The sequence below is a fragment of the Penaeus japonicus genome, unplaced genomic scaffold, assembly GCF_977035675.1.
Source record: "Penaeus japonicus unplaced genomic scaffold, GWHDUDI00000001_assembly GWHDUDI00000025, whole genome shotgun sequence".
Lineage (NCBI taxonomy): Eukaryota > Metazoa > Arthropoda > Malacostraca > Decapoda > Penaeidae > Penaeus > Penaeus japonicus.
The window spans coordinates 4,206,933-4,216,688 of record NW_028234427.1 but is presented as its reverse complement, the minus strand read 5'-3'; the positions used below and the strand labels follow the sequence as shown (position 1 = coordinate 4,216,688).

At 48.6% G+C, this 9,756-nt stretch overlaps 1 protein-coding gene across 2 annotated transcripts in view; it reads left to right on the top strand.

Annotated features, from left to right (window-relative positions):
• Nucleotides 1–8,885: 8,885 nt before the first annotated feature.
• LOC122266881 (gamma-tubulin complex component 6-like) overlaps nt 8,886–9,756 on the top strand; it is a gene marked incomplete at its 3' end in the record, with an annotated part of 20,413 nt that continues 19,542 nt past the window's right edge. For both annotated transcript variants that reach the window (XM_086551283.1, XM_086551282.1), the window contains 1 exon segment: nt 8,886–9,388. In XM_086551283.1, the coding sequence (XP_086407409.1) occupies nt 9,025–9,388 (364 nt within the window).

The window sequence follows — 9,756 nt, the reverse complement described above, 5'->3', positions numbered from 1 at the left end:
CCTCCTCCTCCTCCTCTTCCCTCCTCCTCCTCCTCCTCCTCCTCCTCCTCCTCCTCCTCCTCCTCCTCCTCCTCCTCCTCCTCCTCCTATCCCCTCACCTTACTGTTGGTCATGCAGTGCCGATTCAGAAATCTTTACACTGATAGCTAGCCAGCACGGGTTTATGGGGAGGGGGGGGGGGCATAGGGCAGGGGGAGCGGGAGTGGGGGGTGGATGGCGGTTGGTTATTGTTGACTGATCTCGATAGCTTATCTGGGATAAAGTTTATATTGACTGAACTCTTCCTATTTCGACTCCGCCCTCTCACTCTCTTTTCCTATTTACCATTTTCTCTTTCTCTCTCTTTCTCTCTGAGTTCTGCCACTTATTTTCTTTGATAACAAATTTGCATGGCGAATTCTCTCTTTAACTTCTTACGAGTAAAGATTTCAGATGATTTTTTTTAAAGAACTTTTATCGTTTCGGAGGCCATCTTCGCATAGACCACATGCTGAGACACAATAGCATGAGACACCGTTTTCACGTCATGCACCGCGGCGGGTTTTGCCTGTTAATCACACTAACGCCCCCCGCCCCCAACGGCCCCCCCCGCGAAACGGAACTAACGCGCCCAAAACGCGCCCCTACACGAACGCCCACCGAACAACGCCCCCCCCCCCCCCTCCTCCTCCCTTCATCCTCTAGCCCCTTCTCTCTCTCTCCTCTCCTTGCCATTCCCATTCCTATACCCCATTCGCCTGCTCTTCCCTTATCCCTTCCCCTCTTTTATCCCTTCACTTTCCCTTCCCCTCTTTTATCCCTTCACTTTCCCTTCTCTCTTCCGCATACCTCCTCCCCTTCCCTTTCCCCTTCCTCTCCCTTTTCTTTCTCTCTCCCTCTCCCTCTCCCTCTTTTTCTCCCTCTCCCTCTTTTCCTCCCTTACCCTCATCCTCACCCTCATCCTCACCCTCTCCTATTCCCCTTAATGATAAAAAAGTAAAATAATTAATTGCATAGAGCAAGGAAAAAACGTACCATGCAGTGCCACAAACGCACATTGTATTACGAGTCTGCGGTAGGTGGTCCTCGGTTTGCAATTGCATAGGTGCGTCTTTGCTTTACAGTGGATCACCGCCTCTGGGGGACCCGTTGGGGACCGGGGAGAGAGGGTAGGAGGAGGGGAAGAGGGGGGTGAGGAGGGGAGAGAGGTAAGGTAGGCTTCCCCTCACAACATGGTTCGAAACACCCTCTACCAAACCATTTTAACTCTTATATTAACCGCTTACCCTACACCGCCTTACCCCGCCCATTCCTTCATGATATTTCTCCATTCCTCCCTTCCTCTCCCCGCTTCATCGCTCTTCGTCCACACACACAACAACACGCACAACATACACACCGACAACACACATGTTACCCACACACACACACACACACACACACACACACACACACACACACACACACACACACACACACACACACACACACACACTCTCTCTCTCTCTCTCTCTCTCTCTCTCTCTCTCTCTCTCTCTCTCCCTCTCTCCTCTCTCTCTCCCTCTCTCCTCTCTCTCTTTCTCTTCCCCTCCCCCCCTCTCTCTCTCTCTCTCTCTCTCTCGCTCTCTCCTGTCTTTCTCTCTCTCTCCTGTCTTTCTCTCTCTCTCCTCTCTCTCTCTCTCTCTCCTCTCTTTCTCTCTCCTCTCTCTCTCTCTCTCTCCTCTCTCTCTCTCTCTCTCTCTCTCTCTCTCTCCCTCTCCCCCTCTCTCTCTCTCTCTCTCTCTCTCTCTCTCTCTCTCTCTCTCTCTCTCTCTCTCTCTCTCTCTCTCTCTCCTTTTCTCTCCCCCCCCCCTCTCTCTCTCTCTCTCTCTCTCTCTCTCTCTCTCTCTCTCTCTCTCTCTCTCTCTCTCTCTCTCTCTCTCTCTCTCTCTCCTCCCCTTCCCTTCCTCCCTCTCTCCCTCCGTCCTTTCCTCCCTCTCTCCCTCCCTCCCTTCCTCCTCTTCCCCTCCATTTCTCCCTCTTCCCCTCCCTTCCTCCCTCTCTTCTTCCCTTCCTCCCTCTCTCCCTCTCTTCTTCCCTCCCTCCCTCCCTCTTCCCCTCCCCCTCACCCAGGCCCAACTACACCCCAATACACTTCCGTTACCCCTACTTTCTTCCCAATCTTCCAATTATTTATTTCTTTCTTTTTTTATTCTTTTTCTCTCTGTCATCACCCTCATTATCAATTCATCCATGCATCCATTCTTCTCCCTTTCTCTTCTCCCTCATTCCGTTAGCTTATGGATTTCTTACGACGAGGGGGGAGGGGGGGGGAGGGAGGAAAAGGTCACGTGAGCTGCGCCTCGGCCCAGGGTCTAGTGCAGCGGCTCGGCTTGGGCTCTCTCAAGGTTGACTTTGAGCAAGGTTGGTTGGACACCGCCACCAACCTGGCTGGCTCCTCTACTTTAAGATTTGGTGTGGGTTTGTGTGTGTGTGTGTGTCGGGATGTGGATGTGGGGGTAGGGGTGGGGGTGGGAGATATGGGGAGGGGATGTGGGAGATGTGGGGAGGGGTGTGTGGATGTGGGGGTAGGGGTGGGGGTGGGGGTGGGAGATGTGGGGAGGGGATGTGGGAGATGTGGGGAGGGGTGTGTGGATGTGGGGGTGATTGGGTGGATGTGGGGAGGGGACGGGAGAGGTGAGGTTAGGAGTGGGGAGGGTATGGATGTTGGGGTTGGACGGGTTTTGAGGGTGGGTGAAGATGTGTTTTAGGGGTGGGTATGGCACTGTCTGTGTGGCTGTGGATGTGAGGGTGTGTCATAGTGTATGTGTGCATGTATGTGTGTGTGTGTGTGTGTGTGTGTGTGTGTGTGTGTGTGTGTGTGTGTGTGTGACAGAGAGAGAAAGAGAGAGATTTTGAGAAAAAAATCATACTATATACAATATACACATAAAGAGAGAACAGAGACCGGGACAGACACAAAGACAGATACAGAGACAGATACCGGGACAGGGATAGGAACATACACATACACAGACACAGACACCATCAAAGGCAGAGAGAGAGAGACAGGGGCAGAGTTGAGAGGATGCTAAGCAACATTGATCTATTTAAAAAACCACTCTCTTTTCAATTCAAAACATCATACGCGTCTTTCTTTCCCAATACCGGCTGTTTTATAAGTCAATAAAGCTATATCCTTCCCCTCTATAACTAGGCTTTTAGAACACTCATTTTCCCCGTGAGTTATTTAGCCGGCGCCCGTAACCCCATTACTGAGAACAGCAATGCACTGACATAAATAAATTCGATGTTGAATAATGATACGCAGGATATTGCCAAAGGCTTTAGGCTGGATGGATTTGTTGAACAGGTCAACATTAGCAAAGGCAGGGCACTGCGATTACTGTTCCTGAAAGGCTAGTTAGGATTATATTTTCGCCAGCTTTCCACGGGCACACACACACACACACACACACACACACACACACACACACACACACACACACACACACACACACACACACACACACACACACACACACACACACACACACACACACACACACACACACACACACACACACACACACACACACACACACACACACACGCAGGCTCGTGCACAAACATACATGTTCGGACGCGCTCAAACATGCACGTTCGATCGCTCTCTCACAAATTTGAACACACACACACGGATAAACATGCACACTCGCACACGCACACGCACAAACACGCACGGGCACATGCACAAACACACACACACACACACACACACACACACACACACACACACACACACACACACACACACACACACACACACACACACACACACACACACACACACACACACACACACACACACACACACACACACACACAAACACACAAACACAGGCACACACACACATAAACACACTCACAATAACATAATGATGATTACTGAATTAAATTGAATCGTAGGCATCTGTGATTTTGAAAAATGTAATTTTGTTGATTTAATATTCCTTATTGTTAAAAGATGATGTGACTTTTATTTCTTTAATGGACGGGAAGGCAACACAAGCGTCTCATTATGAAGATGGAAAATTCTGAACCTTCATTTCCTCTTTGTAATTATGTTTTCGTCGCTCTAAAGTAAGTTTCTTTTTTTCTTTTTTTTATTTCTCTCTTCTTTTTCTTTTTTCTTTTTGTCATCTTCCATCTTGTTCTCTTCGTTCTTTTCCTCATCCACTTCCTTCGTTTCCTACTTTTTTTTCCTTCTCACCCATTACCTCCTCCTCTTTTCTTCTACTTCTTCTGTTATTCATCTTCCTCTCATCATCATCATCCTCTTCTATATCCTTAAACTCTTTCTCGCTTCCTCCACCTCCTCCTACTGCTATTCTTCATATCATTATTCCTTGTCATTCACGAACTCTTCTTCCTCTCCTCCTCTCCTCCTCCACCACCACCTTCGTAAGGAAGAGGCGAAGAAGAAGAAGAAGAAGTAGTAAAAAGTAAAAGAGGAATGAGACGAAGAAGAAGACGAAAGCTCTCTTTATATTGGTCCTCGAAGCTCCAGGAGACAACCGAAGAGCGTATTGGGACCCACAATACTCCCCCACCCTACCCTCCTCCACCCTACCCTCCTCCACCCTACCCTCCTCCACCTAGCGGTTTTGTGTTGTAAACAAATCTACTTTATATCTCAAGAGCTATTTGCCCCCCCTCCCTCCCCTCTTTTGAAGAATCATAAAACCTAAATAAGAACGTGAGGGAAATAATAAGTACGGTTTTATTCTCTTTTTTGAAGAATCCCCTAGAATCATTATTTTTTTTCTTTTTTTGCTTGTAGATTCTGGAAACTTTTTCCTGATCCTCTTTCTTCTTATCCCATTTCTTATCTTCCACTACCCCCTTCCTCCCCTTTTCTTACTTGTCTTCCTTCTCCCCTTTTATTTCTCTTCCTCTTCTCCTCCTCTTCTTTCTCCTATTCCTCGTCCTCTTCCTCCCCTCATTCACTTTGCTTTGTTTTTTTTTTCTCTCTCTTTTTTCTTCCTTTAGATTTTCGAAAGTTTTCATCCGGCAAACAGTAATAAACATTAAAAATGTATCGATTTTTTTTCCTTTATCGTTCCCTCAAACCCAAATCGTAAGCTTCTAACGATATATGTAGCACTGAAGATCTTGCCTGATAACATTTGATAAGAGTGGCGTATGATAAAGGCTTCACCTTTTTATCATTACCCCCCCCCATCGTCGCCTATCCTTCCTCCACCCTACTTCCCCACTTTACCCCCTTCTTCCCCCCCCCCCTACCTCCTCCTCCCCTCATCTATATTCTCTTCCTCTCGCTTATCCCCTTCTCTCTGTCTCCTCTCTCCTATATCCACCTTCTCATCCTCTCCCCCTCCTTACCCGCTTCTCCCCTCCCTTTCTCCCCTACCCCCTACTCCCCCACCTTATCCCCTTCTTCCTTCCCCCACCCCCTTCTCCCCTTCCTTATCCACTGTCTCTCCCCTCCTCTACCTCCTTACCCGTCTCCCCCATCACCCATCCCCTTACTCCCCTAACCCCTGCCCCCCCTCCTCCTCCCCTCCTCCTCCTCCCCTCCTCCTCCTCCCCATCCTCCCCCTCCGCCTCACCCTCATCCTCCCCCCAGGGAAGTATGGGTCGTGTTGGATCAGTTTCTAATGATAAGAGACTGGAAATTGGTCTTTACGGGAAATGACTCAGAAGAAAAAAAAAAAAAAAACACAGAAGGACAAAAGTTTGTTGACATACTTTGTGGGCGGCTTTTTGCATGACGTGTTTGAGGTGTGTTGTTTTTTGTTTTGCTTTGTGTGGATTGTTGTCCCCTTTTCTTGTTGTCTTGTTGTTTTGGTTTGTTTGTTCTATTGTTGCTTCTTCGGTTTTGGATTTGTTTTCCTTTGTTTTGTTGTGTGTTTTGTTTTCTTTTTTTATGTTTTGATGATTCTCTTTTGTTTTTTTTGTTTTTTTGTTTCCTTTTCACTATTATTCCCTCGTTCGTTTTCTGATTTTGTTCTATTATCTCTTCCTTCTGCCTATTTTTTAAGAGATTTTTTTTTGTATTATTATGTTTACCTTAGTTTTGATAAATTCCTTACTTTTTTACTTCCTTACTAGAAGTGCCTTTGTGTGTATATGTGTGTGTGTGTGTGTGTGTGTGTGTGTGTGTGTGTGTGTGTGTGTGTGTGTGTGTGTGTGTGTGTGTGTGTGTGCTGAGCGCATAACACGTATCGCCATGTTTTTCTGTTTACCTATAAATAGAATAGTAATGCCAATAGTAGTCAATATTAGAATAAAATGAAACTGACAAGGTCCTCGGTTATCAATACTTCGAATACTTAGGACTGACCTATGACCTTTGCAACACGTATTGATCGGGTGATTTGAAGATCATGGGCAGTTTTGAAGTCACGTTTTTGTTTTCTCTCTCTCCCTCACCTCCACCCCTCTCTCTATCTATCTATCTCTCTATATATGTCTCACACTCTCTCTCTACCTTGACCTTGACCTCGTCCTCGACCTCTACCGTATCCTTTTCTTCTTCCTCCTCCTCCTCCCCCACCTCTCTCTCCTCTCCGTCCTTCCCCTCCCTCTCCTTATTCTCCTCTCCCTCCTCCTCCACCTCTCCCTCCTCTCCCTCCTCTCCCTCCTCTCCCTTTCCCTCTCCTTATCCTCCTCTCCTCCTCCTCTCCTTCACCACTCCTTCCTCTCCTTTACCTTCTCCTTCAACTCCCTCCCCCCCCCTCTCCCCTCCCATATTGCTATGACTTAGCCACCATTTACCATTTGTTCTAGAACATGCAGACGACATTATACACCGCCCACCATTGACCCCATTGAGTCGTCGCGTCCTCCGTGACCTCTGGTTCGTTGACGTCCTCAGGGTAGTCTCGGTGGCCGGTGATTCCCCTTCAGGCACAGCAGGGCAGAGCGGTGATGTGATGGCGAGGAAGAACAAGCGACTTCTCATTCTTGGTTGTTGGTTCTCTCTCTCTCTCTCTCTTTCTTTCTCTTTCTCTCTCTTTCTATCGGTAGGTCTATCTCTAGCTATCTATATATCTGTCTCATTCTCGCTCTCTCTCTCCCCTCTCTCTCTCTCTGTCTGTCTCTTCTCTCTCTCTCTCTCTCTCTCTCTCTCTCTCTCTCTCTCTCTCTCTCTCTCTCTCTCTCTCTCCCCCTCCTCTCCTCTCTCTCTCTCCCTCTCTCTCTCTCTCTCTCTCTCTCTCTCTCTCTCTCTCTCTCTCTCTCTCCCCCTCCCTCTCTCTCTCTCTCCCCCTCCCTCTCTCTCTCTCTCCCCCTCCCTCTCTCCCTCCCCCTCCCCCCCCTCTCTCTCTGTTTGCCTCGCATGCCTTCAGAGAGCCTTGCGTAGAAAGACTTGGCGCGAGGGACCATTCCTCATGAAGGTGTAACAGCAAACGGCATGAAAGTACCATGATCTACGTTTTGGATTTCCTCTGAACGCGCCCAAGTTTTTGTTTTCCATCTGAGTTATTACTATTGTTGCTCCTCCACCTTCGTCTTATTATTATTATTATTATTATTATTATTATTATTATTTTCTTTTACTACTACTACTACTACTACTACTATTTCTACTAGTAATACTACTGCTGTTGTTGCTCGCAAATTCAAATACCGAACAAATACGAAAGAATTTGGAATAGATGGCTTCCGCTGCGATCGCTTCTGTGTGGATTTGCGGCGATGTGTGCCCATTGCCCTCTGTCTGAAGCCTTCCGGGGTTCACGCAACGTCGAACTTCGGAATCGAATATCTTGATCTGCCTCTCTCTCTCTCCCTCTCTCTCTCTCTCTCTCTCTCTCTCTCTCTCTCTCTCTCTCTCTCTCTCTCTCTCTCTCTCTCTCTCTCTCTCTCTCTCTCTCTCTCTCTCTCTCTCTCTCTCTCTCTCTCTCTCTCTCTCTCTCCCTCCCTCCCTCCCTCTATTCCTCCCTCCCTCCCTCCCTCCCTCTTCCCCTTCCTCCCTCCTTCACTCCGTTGCCTATAGAACATGCTGGGCGTGTCTTCCAACTTCCATAAACTCCCATAATGAAGACGCGGACAGAGTGATAGAAGGAGCATTAGAGGAGGAGGAGGAGGAGGAGGAGGAGGAGGAGGAGGAGGAGGAGAAGAGACAAAATACCCCGTTCGAGGAGATTACGAAGGATTTGCTCGGGGGAGATGAGGGAGGGGGGTAGAGAGGAGGAGGGGGAAGCGGGTAGCAGGGGGGAGCAGGGGAAAGTGATGGGAGGCGGAAGGATGAGGATGAGGGGGGGGGGGCAGAACAGGAGAGGAATGGGCGGTAGACGGAGTAGGAGAGGAAGGGGAGAGAAGGGGGAGGAGGAGGAGGAGAGGGAGGAAGAGGAAGGAAGAGGAAGGAAGAGGAAGGAAGAGGAGGAGGAGGAGGAGGAGGAGGAGGAGGAGAGGAAAGGGAGAGAGGGAGGAGGAGAAGGGGAAAGAGAAGAGGGGACGGGGAGGCAAGACGTCTCCGCCAGTGCTTGATTAATTAATGGCGATGGGAGTGGTTTTGTCGTTCGTGTCTGGGAGAAAGGGCGAGTTTTAATCATGTCTTGGCTGAATTCTTGAAGGTTTTTATTTTGATTTTCTTCTCTTGCTTTGTCTCTGGTCTTTATATTATCTCTCTCTCACACACACATACACTGTTTTATTACTCTCACACACACATAGATGCACATACACACGGACCCTGTTTTACGATTATCTCTGGAGGCAAAAAAAAAAAAAAAAAAATATATATATTTATAAAAAATAAAATAAAAAAAAAAAAAAAAAAATAGAAAAGAGAGAGAGAGAGAAAAAAAAAAAAAACAATAAAAAAAAAAAAAAAAAAAAAAAGAGAGAGAGAGAGAAAAAAAAAAAAAACAATTATTAATATAAAACCTTCCTCTTTCAGGATGATCCCCTGAGAGTACCACAGCCCGTCGCCTCGACACTTCCAGCCATACTGAAGGCGAAGTAGGCCCTCCCTCCCTACCTCCCTACCTCCCTACCCGCAATTTCATCCCCCCCCCCCCGCACTCCTTGGACGCCATGATCCTTCCGGCGACCGAGGGGGTCGGCGTGGGGCGCGTCGTCCCCCACCCAGCCTCGACGAAGGGCAAGAGTTCGAGGAGCTCCAGCGCCTTCTACGACATCGCTCCCGAAGACATCCTGAAGAACCTGCAGAAGGCGGGAGGCCCCAAGGACAAGAGGAAGGAGGACGCGGGCGGCGGCAGTCCGGAAGCGAACAGCCCCGCCATGGAGAGTCCTTTGGCGCTGGTCAAGGAGCTCGTCGATTCCTTCGGCAGGACGGCGGCGGCGGAGGAGTTCTGCGTCCGGGACAAGGCGCAGACGATGGCCAAGCACGAGCGTCTCAAGCGGCTGGTCTACTCGACGCTCTTGTCCCATAGGAAAGGTGTGTATTGTTGGGGAGGGAGGGGGCGGGTGGTCGGGGTTTAGGGGGCCGGGTGGGGGCTGGGGGGGGGATGGGGGATCAACAGCTGTTTCGCTTGGTTTCGGAGGAGCTAGCGGGTCCCGTCCATGATAGACGTAGTGCTAGACAGACAGACGTAAAGAGAGATAACTCAGATGTGAAAATAGATAGCGCAGACGTGAACATTAACTGCGCAGATGTAATAATAATGCAGACGCGATTAGTAGATGTTTGATGAGCGACCATTTCACCGGTGCTCAAGTTAATGACAGGGCTGATCAGGGCTGATTAAGATGTACGAACTAGATAGGCTCACGCACGCACACACACGCACATACACGCACGCACAT